Source organism: Melitaea cinxia, chromosome 14, assembly GCF_905220565.1.
Source record: "Melitaea cinxia chromosome 14, ilMelCinx1.1, whole genome shotgun sequence".
Taxonomy (NCBI): Eukaryota; Metazoa; Arthropoda; class Insecta; order Lepidoptera; family Nymphalidae; genus Melitaea; species Melitaea cinxia.
Window position 1 is genome coordinate 13770225 of NC_059407.1, and position 18502 is coordinate 13788726.

The following is an 18502-nucleotide window of genomic DNA, read 5'->3' on the forward strand; positions in this document are numbered from 1 at the left end:
ATATACCTATAAAAATATACCAATAAAGTAAAGTAGAAAGAATATCTCAGCACAAAACTTTACGGTTATTTTTTAATTAAAAAAAAAAACAACAACCAACTAGGGGAGAGAGGGGCTTGTTGTAACATTTTTCATGAAAACTAATATATCTTGAAATCTATTGATTATATTGCTACTAAATAAAGATGGATGGATGCTGTAGCTCTTCCTCTACCCAATAAAGTAAAAATAATACCATAACTAATAGTCATTATTTTACAATCAATTATTTTCTAGAAGAAGTGCGGTGTTACAACTTACCTCGTGCTTGGGGCAAGTTGTAACATCTACCGGGGCAAGTAGTAACGACAAAAAAAACGACACTAATACCTGTAATCATTTATTCTTTGTTTATTTTTAACAAAATTGACACCTTTTTAAAGTAGGTATTATGTAATTCTTATCAAAAATCAACTCAAATAGACCTTTAAGTAATCAACGCCTAAAAATTAAATAATTAACTGTTTTATGTACTTAAACACTACTTATAATCATCATTGCACTTTTATATCACAGTAAGTAATTAAATTATTTATATGTAAGGTATGCTTCGTAATTATCTCTTTTTAATATCTATCTAGCAAAGTATTGTACTTATATAAGAATCAACATTTGGTAGGTTTCATTATAATTAAATTCAGTCTTCATCTGAGCAACAATTAATACAAATAAAAGAAATAGTGTCTCCTGTAACACATCCTACATGTGCCCACATCTTACAAATGATACACTCTACCCAATCTTCTTTATTTGAATCTGTGTAAGCTTCACCACATACCAGACAATATGTGTCTATAAAGAGATACGTGATATAATCCGAAAGTCTGACTAGCTTTCCGAATACTGCATTTTTTTTTCTAAAACTTTAGCTGCCGCTAACTCGTACACTTCTTGGCTTTGTGTTGCCCGCTCTGACTTTCTTTTATACACCCTCATTCTAGAAGAACATAACTTGGGGCATATTGTAACACGTTACATCAAGCCTGGAATTTTGTTACAACTAGCCCCGGGTTTTTGTTACAACTAACCCCATGGTATGATTTTTAACATTTATCAACATAACTATTTAAACAATTTAGCAACCTTAAAAACTGTTACACATTATGAAAGATAGATAAATTTGTATGTAAATAAGATATAGAAAGTCTGAAATTAGTCGATATTAATAATGCAAACCAAAATTTTACGACAGTACAATTTTATATTACCTGGCAAAAATGATGCGCGTGCACAATTTCACTCATTGCGCCGGCTGGCGGGACACTGGCTATGGCAACATGATGCAGCGCGGTTTATAGGTTAAATCGAGTCAAAGAAATGCGTTGATAAAGTTTAAGATCCTAGTGAAAAGAGCCTGTTACTACTTACCCCTGTTACAACAAGCCCCTCTCTCCCCTACTAGTTATTTGTAATCCTCGTCACTCATGAACCATCGGAAACAATTTACTTTTAGCTGATTTAAAAGTGAAAGGAATTCCCTACTTAGATCAAACCTTAGTTTTATTAATAGATCAGAATTTTTTACAAATAAATACTTTTAATGTAATTCTCAATTAATAATCTTCAACAATTGAACAAACCCTCTTTAAATATTAAAGAAAAAAAAAACACTTATGAAACTCAATTAGGAGTGATCAATATCAAATCTAAGGATCAATAGAAGTCCTTAAGTACTAGTAAAGCAAACTAAACCGACTTCGTTTCGACGTGTGTGCTAAGAAAACTAATTCCTATAACAGGGATCTTGTGTTCCAGTAGCTATTGAATACACGCTGCGAGCGCTACGAGTACGTGATTCTCCTCAAGTGATGAACGTATCTGCGTTGTCGTACTTTTATTTATTTCTTCACATATATATTTCCGATAACTTTAAAAATAGTACTAGGGAATATAAAATAATCTGCCATTAAAATCGAAAAAAATACGTTTGTAATGTTGTGTTGAAAGCTTGTTAAAGTTTTGTTATACGATCTTAGGATCTATATAATACGACATTATAAAAATCAACAGTTAACGAGAAATCAAGGTAACAAGTGATAACCGAATTACAAGAGAATTTATGAAAGTCAGTGAACAATATGAAGGTCTTTCAGAGTTTATAAATTCCGAACACATAGCGAGCATTCACAAGCAAACAACGCCAAAGGAAAGGCACGGAAATATAATATTACCTTTTCTTCAAAAACGCAAACAAACAAAATGGCCTCCGCACTACAAATATCATACTAAAATATAAGAGGCCGGAAATAGTTTATTTTAACGATAATTTTTTTTTTTTTTTTACTGAAATAACAAGCGAAACTTTTATTTCATTTCTTTTTAATATTTATAATGTGACTGTGTAATGTGAATGTGTATATAAGTTATTAACTCATATATTTCCAATCGTACCAGGTGATTCTGGTGCTGTAATTACAGAAAGATACATACACAGTTGATTCTGCAAGGGTCGTTATTCTAAGATGAACAAAACGCAAAAAAAAAATGTCTTAAAATAATCATTATTAAGATTTAATCCTTTATTTTCATGGGATCTAAATCTCGCGCAAACCGACTCCCAACACGTTACGGCGACCATAAATGAATTTTGTTTATATAGAAAAATAAATGTTTAAAAAAATTATTTAGCTTGAGAGTAGATGCTCTGTACCAGTTTCATAATATATAAAATATAATCTGTAAGATTATATTACATAGCTTTTCCGAATAAAAGTAAACCTTGAATATCGTCGCCAGTCTGTCTGTGGTGTGTCTGTGTTTAGATATCTCCAATATCTCACGCTTACGTCGCTGATCCCTCCTTTCATTGGTTTCATATTTCATTTTCAGAGTAAAAAATATTATGTTGACCACGAGTATTAAAAATATCTTTTCGTTTCACTCCTTAGGCGAAAAAATATATTATAAGTATTTATACATTTATATTTTAATTAATACTAGTGGTTCGCCCAGTGGTCGAAATTCAACCATAATTTAACCACAGACTTTAACAATAAACAAATATATTGAGTGTACGCGTGGGTGTGTCAACATGTGTAATGCTTTTTTTAAAATATATTTTTATGCATACTTTAAAAAAATATTAGCATTCTGCACTCCTTCTCTATATAAATTATTATATAAGTGTACGAAATTTCTCAAGCGATTCCCTCCGCACGATTTTCGTGAAAAGGGGTACAAAGTTTTTGTTTCACGTAAGTAATAAAATAGATAAATATAAAAATATAAATGCTTCACAAGTTCACACTCAGGGTGTGAAGCGTTTATATTTGAATTATCTATATAGCGCCATACATACATAATTACTGCGGTCACCAACCTACCTGCCCAGCGTGGTGACTATGGGCAAAACAGCCAAAAATGGCGTGAGCTTATGGAGGCCTATGTCCAGCAGTTGACTGTGATTGGCTGAAATGATGATGATGATGATGATGATGATGATGATGATGATGAATGATGATATGTATTATATAGATATATAGCGATATGTTAGAACTGTGATTCTACAGCAAATCTATCTTCGTTGGCGTTTACGACAACCCCTCCGCTCCGTGCGTCATATTAAAAAATTTAGGCATTTTAATATAATGAATATGGAAGTTCTCTGGACTTGATATAGCATCCAACTCATATTTAAAACTTTATTAAGGAGTAAATTATTCACCGTCTAATATTACCAATCCTAAGCAAATTTCAATGTTAGGTAACATCAGTAGCTACTTATAACCATAGCGGGGCAATGCCCGGCTTTTCCCTTAGGAAAATGATTTAGGAAGTTAATCCGCTATGCTTCTATCTTACGCATTTCTTTATAAATATTACATACTATATTTGCATAAATTTCTAATGCCATTTTAATATATACTGATTAACTTGATTAACTGAGGTAGGGCACAGTAGGAAATTTCCTGCTCAAAATATGGAGCAGCCCGACTGGGGTACTACATCGACCTTGCAGAAGATCACAGCTAAATAATACTGTTTTCAAGCAGTGTTGTTCCTGTTGATGAATAAGGCGACCAGAAATCCTATGGGGATTTGGGGATAAGGTCGACAACGCGTTAGCGATGCTTCTGGTGTTGCAGGCGCCTATAAGCTACGGTAATCTCTTACCATCGGGCGAACCGTACACTTGTTTGCCTTCCTAGTTACATAATATATATATATATATAAGTAAACGAAATTATATTATGATATTTTATTTTAGTGGGGGGCTTTTAAGACGTTTGAAACTGTTTCTGTTTGGTATATTGTAATTTTTTTAAAATGGTTGCCCATGGGGCAGACTGAAATTATATTTATTTGTCATTATAATTGTGTGATAAAGATAAAAACAAATAAAATAAAAAGTATACGATAGACAAACAGGCATGCAGGTTAAAATTTGTTTTGATAGTAAGTTTGAATTAAACCTAGCTCAGGTTACACTTTTACCGAGAAAATGTTTACTGCTACTGCTATCTGCTGAGCACATTCTCCGAAACATCTCAACTAATATCATATTACGCTCAAAAGTTTGTTTTGTCTTCGAGTTTGTTATGTCTACTGGCAAAGTGTATATGCAGATTTTGTTTATTTATATTTTACTTAACTACAAAATAAGATACGAAATAGCCAGACTTCGGTAAATATCTTGTAACGTGTCCAGCCGTGTTTAATTATTTTTGATATTGGTCTACTTGATCGAAAAAAAAAACTTCATGGTGAAAAAGGTCTATGCCCAGCATTGGGATGTTCATGTTACATACAGACACCATTAGACTGTGTCTTCTTTAACCTTATAATATGATATTTTCTTGTATTGAAATGAAAGAGAAAAACCAGATAACGGAAAATACCGTTTGATTCGAATCTGTTGTTTTGCAAGTTAAAAAACGATAATTTAGCGATTTTAATGATGTTTACTGACACAAGAAAATGTGAGAAAGTTATATAAACATTTTAACAATCATATTTATTTTTTTTTGAGTTATCGACAAAGAAGTTCTTTCTTCCTTTTGCCTAACCGTTATTCACTAAAGTAAAAGCTTGCTTTATGGGAAAACGTCTGATATTCATATAACCCTCTCCATTCCAATATAATCGTATCGTATAGTATAAATCTTTTAATTTGTTACTCAACCAGTCAGTTGAATGTTTGTTTTATATAAATCAATTTAAATAATATAATAAATTAATTAAACATAATAATAATAAATATATATAATAAAATAATAATTCTCAGACCACTTTATTAAATAATCACAAGTTAAAAATATATTTATATATAATATATTTATAATATATTTATATATATTTATATATAATATAATATATTATATATAAATATATTATATCTATCTATCTATCTATATCTATATCTATATACATATATAAAAGCGAAAGGTCACTCATCACGAAATCTCCAAAACTATAAGACCTACAAACTTGAAATTTGGCAGGTAGGCTCCTTAAAAGACGTAGACATCCGCTAAGAACGGATTTTACGAAACTCGACCCCTAAGGGGGTAAAACGGGGGTTGGAAGTTTGTACGAAAGTCCTATGATTTTGAAGTAAGAGACTTGAAATTTAAAATGTATGCTCTATAGATAGTGAGGAGGCGTTCAAATAATGTATCTTTAGAAATCAACTCCCTTTTGGGGTTAAAAGGGGGGATAGTAGGTTGACTCACTCATCACGATATCTCCGAAACTATAAGAGCTACAAATTTTTCATTTGGCAGGTAGGCTCCTCATAGGTCGTAGACATCCGTTAAGAACGGATTTCACGAAACTCAACCCCTAAGGGGGTAAAACGGGGGTTGGAAGTTTGTACGAAAGTCTTATGTTTTTGAAGTAAGAGACTTGAAATTTAAAATGTATGCTCTATAGATGGTGAAAAGGTGTCCAAATAATATATCTTTAGAAATCAACTCCCTTTTGGGGTTAAAACGGGGGATGGTAGGTTGACTCACTCATCGCGATATCTCCGAAACTATAAGAGCTACAAATTTGAAATTTGGCAGATAGGCTCCTTATAGAGCTTAAACATCCGCTAAGAACGAATTTTACGAAACTCGAGCCCTAAGGGGGTAAAATGGGGGTTGGAAGTTTGTATGAAAGTCCTATGTTTTTGAAGTAAGAGACTTGAAATTTAAAATGTGCGCTCTTTAGATGGTGAGGAGGTGTCCAAATAATGCATCATAATCTTTATATATACAAAAGCGAAAAGTCACTCACTCACTCATCACGAGAACTCAAAAACCGCTGTATCCATCCAGGTTGGACAAAGATAAAATTTGGCAGAGAGGTAAATTATAGTTAGCAGACGTCCGCTAAGAACGGATTTTACGATATTCCACCGCTATGGGGGTTCAATTGGGGTTAATAGTTTGTATGAAACATATACAGCCTGAAAATAAAACTAAAAATGTGTTGTATAGAGAGGTTTTATAAAAATAACTATTAAATTATACTAAATTGTGCCTTTTAAAAAGTTACTCAGTTTGATAAGCATTTCAAGTGACTGAAATAAAAAAATAATTTGCGTTAAACATCTTAATAGTAACGCATATATCTTCCTAACCACGCGGACGTAGTCGCGGGCAACAGTTAGTGTATTATAAAACAAAGTCCCCAAAAGTGTATGTGATCGATTCCCTCAAAATCTACTGAACGAATTTTCATGCGGTTTCACCAATGGAGAGAGGGCTTCAAGAGGAAGGTTTACGGAACGGCTAAGCCGATTTTGATGGGAGTTTCAATGGAAGTTTGCCGGGAAAACTTTGTCACATACTGATTTTAACGCGGGCGAAGCAGCGGGCACAGCTAGTATAAATATATTTTTAACTTGTGATTATTTAATAAAGTGGTCTGAGAATTATTATTTTATTATATATATTTATTATTATTATGTTTAATTAATTTATTATATTATTTAAATTGATTTATACTTTAATTATTAAAATTAAATGTTATATTAAATACAAAAACAGTGGAGGATATAGAATGTAAAGGATATTTTTTAGTAACTTAGAAAGGGAAATTTAATTTGCGTTCAATAAAAGTAATATCTAGATATATCTACCTATATATATTGTTTATTTTATTTTATTTATAAATATATATTATTATTTATTATATTTATATAACCTGTAATTATATGGAGTAGGCTTCAAAATTACTTTTTATTATATTACTTAAAAGTTTATGACGTTAACAATGGTATTATTCTAAAGTAAATTTAACTTTACTCCCGATCAATATAATAAAGACACGAACCCATTTAAATAATTAAATACATACATATTGTTACACACATACTGTAAACGAGTTACAAATTTGGCAAAGTACCTCACACCGCTACATGTATCGTTAAACAAGATTAATTGTCAGCTAACATGCAAATGAAACTGTTAGGGGTTTCATCCCCCCTTGACACATATTATACTATTCATCTACTATGAGTTATATGACGATATTTCATAGCCTATAACAATAAGATCCTTTTAATCGTGAAATAATTTACAATGTAACAACCTTTTCGGATTTTATCGCTGTTTATTAAGTTTTTTAGATGCCAGGCGTTTCGGATCACGGCAGGACCTCCCGTGACAATGGTTGAAAAGTTTGTTTCATCATAATGAGTGAAATTCGCGTAAACATTAGAAAACAATATGTGAAATAATTTCTTGAATCGATTTAATACTTTCATGTTTGTTTTACCAGTTCAGAAATCTATGTGACGTATAAAGGTATAAATTGATGAAAATTCTTGATATACGTTTCCATTAACATTATCTAGATACACTTTAACTTTCGAATACTCGCATGATATTATTCCAAGACTCGTAGTTTGGCTCCGGCTGATTAAAACTATGAGTTATTCAAGTGCAAGATAAATTATATCAGCAACCAGTAAAACAGACCCTTAAGAGTTTATCGCTCACAAATAAACAAATATTTCCTTTTGCCTCTTCATAAATATTACTGAAGACAAACCAATAATACGTATATATTATTTTTATTAATTCTTCGGAAATTTCTGATTACTTAAATACTCATATGTAAGCAATATTATCAATAACGTAAATATATATTTTTTGCGTGTTTTCGCGCGTAATACGATACAAAAAATTTACTTATGTCTCGTGGTTTATTCACACGTCTCTCCATTTCTCTGAGAATGTCCAACATAAAACCGTGAGCTTAGAGCTAAATGACAATGAATAAATAATTGCTATTTGAGTAGTGGTACAATCTTTTTTTTTTTTTTTTTTTTATGACAAATAGGCAGGCATTTGACCACAATCTCACCTGATGTTAAGTGACGATGCGGTCGAAGGTGGAGCATGCCTGCCTAATAACAGCCTATTCACTCTGGCCTTGAAGGCACCCAGATTGTATCGTTCGGGAAACACAGACGCGGGCAACGAGTTCCATTCCTTAGCTGTGCGCATCAGAAAAGTAGAGCCAAAGCGTTTTGTGCGCGTAGGTGGCATATCGACGACATAAGGATGGAACGATCGACCGCGCCTAGTGTCCCGATGGCGGAAGGTTGTTGGGGGAATTAGATCGTGTAATTCCTTCGCACACTCACCGAAATATATTTTGTAGAACACCGACAAACGAGCTACCCTACGCCGATGATCGAGACTCTGCAACTTGGTGTCTGTCAGAGTAGGGTCACCTATGAGTCTCTTAGCTCGTTTTTCCACCGAGTCCAAAGTTGCCAGTTGGTATTTGGCGGATCCATCCCAAAGATGGCAGCAATACTCCATACAAGACCGAACTTGTGCTTGGTATAGTTGAAGCAGCTGTTCTGGAGTGAAGTATCGCCTGACCTTAGAGAGAATGCCTAGTTTTTTTGCTGCAGTTTTTGCTTTGGACTCGATGTGTTGCCCAAAGTTCAGGTTGGACGATAGCTCTACACCGAGGAGCTGTAGGGAGTCGGTAATTTCCACAGAAACATCCCGGAAAGTCGGAGCCAGGTGTAAAGGGCTCCGTTTAGAGGAGAACACACACGCCTGTGTTTTTGTAGCGTTGAACGTGACCAGATTGGCATCGCCCCATTCGGAGACTGCCTGGAGGGCGACGTTCAAGCGGCTGACCATATCCTCTCGACAAGACTGGATAACATCCTTACTAGCCCTTGCACTCGAAAAGTATCTGTCCGTCACTGTGCAGTCGTCAGCGTACCCAAAGGTACCGGGGACGAGCAGATCGTTAATATGCAGCAGGAAGAGGGTAGCGGACAAGACTGATCCCTGAGGAACACCAGCGTCGATAGCCTTTTGGTCCGACGAGTACCCGTCAAGGACAACTTGTATTGAACGTTCGCTCAGGAAGTCAGAAATCCAAGTGCAAAGGCCAGGTGGAATGCCATATGAAGGAAGCTTGCTTATAAGGCTCGCGTGCCAAACCCTGTCAAAGGCCTTCGAGATATCGAGAGACACGGCAAGTGCTTCGCCGTGTTTGTCAATGGCCTCACTCCAAATATGTGTGGCATACACTAGAAGGTCCCCAGTCGAACGGTGCTGGCGGAAACCGTACTGCCGGTCGCTGAGGAGATCGTTACCTTCCAAGTGGGCCAAGAGTTTGTTGTTTAGTTCACGTTCCATAGTCTTACAGAGTATGGATGTGACCGAGATGGGACGGTAATTGACAGGGTCTGCACGACTACCTTTTTTGGGCACAGGCTGCACGTTGGCAAGCTTCCAAGACTTCGGCACTTTGCCAGTCTTAAGTGACAGGCGGTACAGGCGTGTAAGAGGTGGAGACAACTCAGGGGCACAGGTACGCAGGACTATCGCTGGTATACCATCCGGTCCGCTGGCCTTGTTTACGTCTAGAGTTTGCAGGATTTTAAGGATCTCCTTTTGGCGTATGCGTACTTCTGCCATAATGCAGTCAGCACGAGTTGAGATTGGTGGTGCTTTTCCTGCAACAACCAGACGCGAGTTCTCAGCAAAAAGAGATGCAAACAAATCCGCTTTCTCTTTTGCAGAATGGGCCAGTGATCCATCAGTCCTCAGCAATGGTGGAAGTGACGGCCGACAAAAGTTTTGTAGTTGTAATCTTTTGTAACTTTTAGTACTTTAGTAAAAAAAAGCGTGCTTTAGACCACACGACCAAAGTTAAATTTACGAAACTTAACTCCCCCTCTTTCTATCTTCACTAAATTATATCTCTCTCAACTTCCGTTCATCTCGCCCGATCTTACTTTTCGTAACGCTCTCGTCACGCATTCGCCAGCCTACTCCCCAAGTCAAGCGTGCGTAAAGAAGTTATAATGTTAAGGAAGTTATACAGTTAACTAGCTTCTGCCTGCGACTTCGTCAACGTGGAATAGGAAAAAATTCTGTCATACATGATTTTTGCAAAAGTTACTGTTTACGCAGGGCACGCAGCGGAAACAGTCAAAAGGAAAAACAAACCCGATTTTGAAACATTCTTCATTGGTGTTCCGTTCCTAATAGTCTCAGCGTAATGATATAGCCTACAGCCTTCCTTGATAAATAGGCTATCTAACACTGAAAGAATTTTTCAAATCGGCCCAGTAGTTGCTGAGATTAGCGCGTTCAAACAAACAAACTCTTCAGCTTTATAATATTAGTATAGATATGTAAAGAAGTAAATATCTCGTGTTCGACAGTGAAGAGTGACATTGTCTAGAAAGTGCTACATAGTGATATCTAAATTACTCATTCGTGTTAAGAACACTTATACCTAAAATTGGGCGCAAAGGTGGCAAAATGAAATGTTGAGCTGTAAAGGTTATGAGTTAGATCTAGACACGAGACAAAAATGTTTGTGTAGACCTTAAATATATTTATCTTAGTCCGGGCGTTTGTATTGGGATGTCTCTATTTCCCGAACCACTAACTCATTGTAATTGGGGCCGTTGAGTGTACTACTTCAATTTAATAACAAAATATAATTCATTCAATACACACATAAAATGAAAGATCACATGTAAGTATAATCACAGTCGTCACGTCGTGACAAGTCGTTTACGCAAATATTAAAATAACATAATCGTGGTGGAACAATATATTGTACTAAGGATACATCGTTACATTGTCGAACACATAATAAGATACACATGCATAAAATATACATTTCATTAACGTCCGAGTATTATTTATTGCAACAAAAAATTATTAGAAGCTCAAGTTACCATTACAGATATTTTAAAAATAATAATTTGAAGCATATTAACTCTGTTTTTCTTTTAGTAATTATTATTGTTTTTAAGTAATGTTTGCGTTTTAGTATTGCGTGTTCAATTCCGCTCAAGACAATAATTTGATTAATGTGTTTTCGTAGCTGCCAAACTCCTAGTTCCCATTAATAGCGTATATATTAATTTAATATAAAAAAAAAAAAATCGTTGCACGAACTGGTTATCGCATTGTATCTAGACATTCTTGTATTTTAAGTATTAATTTATTTTGTGAATGTATTTTATTAACGTATTTTATGGAACAGAGATGACCAAGCGAAATTTATGAAAATATCATCATCAATATATACGCCTACAAAATACAAGATGATAGAAGACATATAATTAGAATTACAAACAGAGATGAGATGAAAAACAGCTCACAATCAAAACATGTAGAATTTTTTATTTTCATTTCAGAAAAAAGTATCAAACAAACATGTTTATGTAAATTTTACATTCTTCGATTTGATTTATTCGGAATTTATCCTCGAATTATTTAATTTTAGATGCGTAAAGGGCCCTGTAAACGATCAAATTATTTGTCAAATTTTAGTTTGACAAATGTTTTTGTCAAATTTTTTGAAAGTGTGCGAGCTTGTTTGACGTGTTTGTCAAATAATTTAAATATTTGACACGTTTGATGGAAATTTCGATTGACGGTGTGTTTGATAAACCTGATAGTGTGCAACTGTGTTTGTCATATAAAATCTCAGTTATCGCCTTGAAACCATGGAGAACACAACTGCAATGGCTGTGTGTTCCTTTATAATTATTATAATAGGAACCGCAATGCTCAGGTCTTTGTAAAGTGATATGCTTTCCATCTACCACTCCAATGCAGTTATCATAGCTCCATGTATTTCTAAATTGTCGTGACAATATTTTCTATCTTTCTGGTGTTTTGGGTAATTGAAACATATAAATATTTATATTTATTATATATTTTTTGTTTTGGTTTCCAGGAGTCTAGTTTATTTGATCAATTGGTTTGATCGTATGCGCTTTTGTTCGATGAAAACATGAAGTTTGACAAACAAAATTGACAAATAAATTTGACCGTGTACAGGGCCCTTTAATTATGTACGTCGACTGTATGTTCCGCGAGGAAAATATTCCGAAATAAAACGGAATAATGAAAGAGGCGGCGTTCGGTGAATATTCGAACTATTTTAAGTAATTTCGTACGGCGGACGGGACCGTACGGAAAATATTTCGGCGCCGTAATGAAAACGTGATAATGCAATAAATACGGTTTTATTTCATAACTTTTTGCGTCGTCGGAATTGTTATACACCTACGCTAAAAACTGGAAAATTCTAGTTACCAGTGCAAACACAAAGGACATTTTCATATTATTTAACTTGGAGCATGCAGGTACCATATTCACTATGTTTATGGAATCGTGACAAGTTGAAAATTACCCAAAAAAATAATATACCAACTAAACAAGAACTATATAAATATAGATAAACAATATATTTTTTTTAGGTTTTTAATTTACTTTAAAAAAAGGAGGGGTTTTCAATTCGATTGTAGTTTGAAGTAAGCTGATGGTGAATGGGTGACGAGGGCGTTATAAAAAGTGTGATCGGGCGAGGCGAACACAAGTTGAGAGGGAGATTTAAGTTCGTGAAGATAGAAAGTTTTAGTTTAGTGGTGTGGTCTTAACCACACTCGTTTTTTTTTTTTTTTTTAATGTATGTTACCTCAGAACTTTTGATTAAGTGGACCGATTTTGATGACTTTATTAATCGAAAGGTGATTCGTGTCATTAAATTTAAATGGGACGATGTATTGCTCCGCATAACTTATCACTAAATATACCGATTCAGATGATTCTTGATTTAATCGAAAGCTGATACTTGTCTTGTAATCCAAATTTGATTGAAATCTGGTTGGTAGTTTTTGAGTAATCTTTGATAACGCGTATTTGCTTGACTAAGTATATTTTCGCCTACTTACGTTGTATTAATTGTCGATGGAATTGAAGTCGGTCTTTCTAGTTTGCGTGCAAAAACAATTATTACATGACAATAACATTAATAGGAGATACCTTAGCCTAGCAGTGATATATTAACAGATCCTTAAAGTACAGTAGCAAAATATCTTTGGATTAAAGTTAAAACGTTACCGTATTGAATATCATAAACAAACGTTGATTTCATTCGCCAATTAGGCTATTTTCAATCACAGTAAACTAAGATTCAAGTATTTACACGTATGTGTTTACTTGGCTCCGAATGCAAGCCTGTTTTTTTTTTTTAATTCTAAAGAAAAGTACTGCAGCATTTAGAAGTCTACGTTTCCTTTGTTTTCGGTAAAACGGGCCAAGGTTAGGCTAAGAATAGTTCTTATGGGTTAATTACTTAAGTGCATTAAAATGCCATGTTGTAATACAATGCACTTCACGTGGGAAAACGTCAAAAGATTTATTGCTATCCTATTATCATAGCTGATGTAACATACAATAGCTTATATGTGTAGGCATTACATTAGCGATATTATTTTATAATTTTATTTTATCATGTAGAAAGCCTGCACATGTATAACTTTACACTTTTTATATTAAATACAACAATATAATTTTTTTTTTTGTTACACATTGCAATTAAAGGCTAACTCAACACATCTTTGAAAATATGCATTATAAAGAAAAGAAAGAAAGAAAAACTACGCCAGGTAAAAGAAAAAAAAGTGTGTGTACTTATGTGCGCATGTAAAAAGTTATACTTCATTGGCTAGCTAACTTCACCTTGCTAAATTCTTCTTCGTTGACTAGCTAACTTCAGGGTGTCGGTTTTTGTGTCGTTGTGCGCGCGCATTGTAAATATTTACTCTCATCATTTTTCCCTAACGTGCCAAAAGAAATATAGCTTCAAAAATTAAACACTTACTTAACTAATAAAGTACTCGTACAAGGCAAGAAAATTAAATTTAAATTAGCATCAAATAAAAATTAAGTAAAACATACTATATTATCAATTTATTTAATTCATCATAATATTTTTGATTTCATTTTTATATATGCTGTTATATTGTCATTCACTAACTCAATATCCGCTTCTTTATAAATATTATTATACGTATTTAAGACCCAAAGAAGCGGTTGCCCATAAATTTGTTTTAAATAAATCGACTTTCGAAAATCCTTGTATTTACAAAACCTTGCATTTTCTCTCGGAACAATTAGCTTAATTTGAGTCAGTAATACAGAACAATCTATGTTACCTATGATGTTACCTAAATATAGTTTATGTAGAAAACATAAGTCCATGATGTCTGTGTGGCTTTCAAGAGAACTCATTCTATAAAACTTTAACAAATCGCCATATCATTCAAGCTATTTTGATGATTGTATTCTGTACTCTTTCTAATTTGTCTTTATGAATTGAAATTATTCCAACTTACTTCTTACAATGAATCCGAGTGTGAAGTGTAGCTGATTCAAAAAATAATAAGATTATGTTATAATTAAACTAATCTCTGTTTGATTACGTCAAACAGTTTATCTTGCTGAGTGATAATCTATTTAAAAAAAGCGAATCTATTGCGTCATATATCACGGTTGTTGAGATAGCGTTTCTACACAGATTAGTTAGTGATCCGGGCCGAATTTTACTTGATGTCTTCTCAAACAATTGGTGAAACCACGGACATGAATTTCACCTTGTTAGCTAGTACCTGTTTCTTGTGTAACTCTCATGTCTTTATATATTTTTCTAACACCAACCCTGACTGACCCAGAAGCTGGATTAGGATTGCGGACAGCCGGGATGATTGGCGAAAGCTTGAGGAGGTTTTTGTACACCAGTTTACTGCAATAGGGTGAATTAAACTCCCCAGGAGCTAAGTACGATACTACTTGAAATCATAGCATAGCATAAGTATTATTTGTCTCTTAAGTTCTGTAACGCAAAGATGTACCTTAAGTATTTCCTCAGTCCAGATATAGATATTGAGGAAGATATTGTTTTCCGTACCCTACCCTCATTATTAATATAAACTTACCGTGATTAAGCCTGAATTTGAGATGCTTCTCCATGACGGAAGGTGTTACAAGGTTTGAGATCTCGTCCAGGGTGAGGGCGGCGCCCGTCGAGCACCGGTCGTCCGGGCAGGACACTTCGTATGCGCCGTTGCATACTTCAAAATCCACATACGCTTTCATGCACTGCAGAAAGAGATTTTACTGTTAGTTATATTGTTTTTTAGCCGACTTCAAAAAAGGAGGAAGTTACTAAATTCGACGTATATATATATATATATATATATATATATATATATATATGTGTGTGTGTTATGTACGTTCGGAGATAATTTCGTCGTTTATGAGCCGATTTTGATAATTCTTTTTTTGTTGGAAAGAAGATATCCCAATGATGGTACCATGATAAGGAAACCAGACTCCGATAATGGAATCCCAGAGAAATCGAAAGAAACCCTCGAAAATCGTAGTGACGACGTAACGTAACGCCACTAGCGTTTGTTAATTTTTTTTCGTCTACTGACGTTGTATTACTTGTCGATGAAATTGAAGTCGATTTTTTTTTCTTTGCTAGCAAACACAATTACAATTATATTATTAGGATTGAACAATAATTATATTCTATAAGTTTTTGGGATGTATAGGTATACTTTTAGGTTTCCCTATACTCTATTACTTATAATGTAGACAAGATACGAGTAGGTTTATGCGGTCTTTGGATAAAATTATTTAACTTAAATTTTATATTTATTGACAAATTGCTTAATTATTTAGAGAAAAAAAAAAACAATTTATGTGATAAACGGTGCAGCAAAAACAGTTAACAGTTTAACAGTGCACTGTGTGAAAAATAAAAGAATAGCAGATAAGAACGGAATGTGTTTACGAAAATATTCTATTCGTCGCGTCCGTCAGGTGATCATATACTTAGATTTTAAACTAAATTATATGTTTATTCTAAATTCAATAGATAGATATAAATTTTTTTATTTTATAAACAGTATTTTAATACTGTAATACAAATATACCTATACGAACGAAAAAAGTAAACATTCTTTCTTATCTATGTTTTGATGTGATGGAATCCACGTTATGTTTCATAATATTTTACGTCGCGATATCAAACCATCGTAAAAAGCGAACGAACAGCGGACACCGGTATATATGGAAAGTGATATATGTATTTTTTATTCAGCGACATTCATCAAGACCGCTGAAGTAGAAATGGGTCTGGGGTCTGTGACACTGATTACCAAGTTATCAATTTATTTAAATTAAAGTCCATATGTATTATTATAATTTACCTATTATAGTTTTCTCACGAGTCCAGTTTCCATTATGTATTTGTAGGTTGTTACTTTATTTGTTTTATTTGTAAACAATAATTAATGTTATAACTTAAAATTTACTTCAAATATTTTTCGTTACTTATAACTTCCAAAGTATTTAAATTATTAAATTTACATAACTTAGACGATATCAAATAATATAAAAAAAGAAGATTTGACTATTTCTTTGGAGTACTTACGTTTACAGATTATTTTACACACAGTTAAAATTCAACGAAAAAAAAATTTAACTTTAACCGTACCATGTTGATTAGATGGCTATAAATTATTAAGATACCGACTCATAAGACGACATTATTATTATTTATTTAAGTTGAAAAAAAAATTAAGTAACAAAAAAAAAGTCAAATTACACTAAAATAACTTCTTACTTACAACTTAGTCTATTTTCCGTGAAGGATACGCCAGCAAAATAAATTGTTTTAGTCAGCTACTATACTATTGGAAAAAATAGGGGTCAAATAGATAACCTTATTTATAATTACGGCAACAAAATTGGGTTTATCGAGTATCCATTTAAACATGGTCTTTCCCATATTTGAACATAACAAAAAATTAAAGGTCAACGTTTGATTGTATAATATATGAACAGGAAATTCCTAAAAAACATAATGAATTTCCTTATAGGATAGTATTATTGATATATGGGAAAGTTTAGATGGATATTTTTACATACAGGTAAAAAACAAAGTCGATCGCAATGATACTATTAAGGGCGTATTATAACGTTTGATAATAAAGCTATCTGACGTATAACAGTATCCAACAGATAAAAATTTATAATATACTAGCTTTTACTCGCAGCTTCGCTCGCATTGAATTTTTTTTTAAATAAAAAGTATCCTATGTTACGTCTAATATCTGCAAGAATATGTGTACAAAGTTTCATGATGATCGGTTAAGTAATTTTTGCGTGAAAGCGTAATAAACAAACTTACATTAACATTTTTAATATCATAGGACATATAGGATAGGATAGGATTTTACTTTTTCAAATTATTTACGAACTCCACAATATAACTCAAACATTTATTAGTTGAAGTGAAACTCAAAGTTACTGTTTCACCTCTTGCTGATAAACCCTATCACTAACATATGCACTAGTTTCTCACGAGCAACCGAACCCCTAAAGTACGTAAATAGCTGGAGATCTTAAACACTCCCTGATAAAACCGCAAGGTAAGGTAGTTTAAGTATAAAATTATTTCTAATGAATGTAAGTCACGTTTCAAGCGACACATCATAAATAATAATCTGATAATCTTGTTCGCTAATTACATCTCACAATATGTCATGTGACTCGCATATATGGCTTATGTATGAGCATATTGTATATTTGTTTTACTAATTTTTATGTAGGTAGAGGATTTATCTCCACTGTTTACAAACAATAAACATAGATCAATGTTTTTTTATGTATCACGAGCATTAATATAAATATGAAAACTATTTATACTAATTAACTATTAACTAACTTAATTTAAATCAAAAAAATAAATAAAAGACATGTAACCGATTTGGAGGTTTTAATATATCTGAGTCAACTTTAACAGTCTCGGCCCAGCGGATGTCAGGGGGAGGGGGGTGGGTGGACCAGACGCTGTGTTTGCGTCTTTTGCTTATTCTATGCATTTTATTTTTTATATATCTTATTCTATGCATCTTAATCTAGGGCGGATGGACGAGTCGTAATTATAACTATCTACACAATATAAATAAATAAATAAATATAAATAAATGTGGGCCTTCTGATGAAAAAACATAAAATAATTAAAAACTGTGGTGCGGTGAGATAGAATTAACAACGGAAATTGGAAATAGAGATATTAGGCTGTATGGCTACATCGCATTGTGCTACTTACTATAAAAGCACAGCTTCGTGACAAACTAAATTATTTATTTATTAATTATGATCACAGAACA

The 18502-nt window shown here is 33.3% G+C and overlaps 1 protein-coding gene across 1 annotated transcript in view; it reads right to left on the reverse strand.

The window, feature by feature from the left end:
• The window catches only part of LOC123659562 (E3 ubiquitin-protein ligase RNF144A), a 50221-nt gene extending 34800 nt beyond the window's left edge, over positions 1-15421 (reverse strand). The window contains exon 1 of the mRNA XM_045594770.1: positions 15254-15421. Within this exon, the coding sequence (XP_045450726.1) occupies positions 15254-15413 (160 nt within the window). The 5' untranslated portion in view covers positions 15414-15421. The remainder of the gene's footprint in view (positions 1-15253) is intronic.
• Between the last annotated feature and the right edge of the window lie 3081 nt (positions 15422-18502).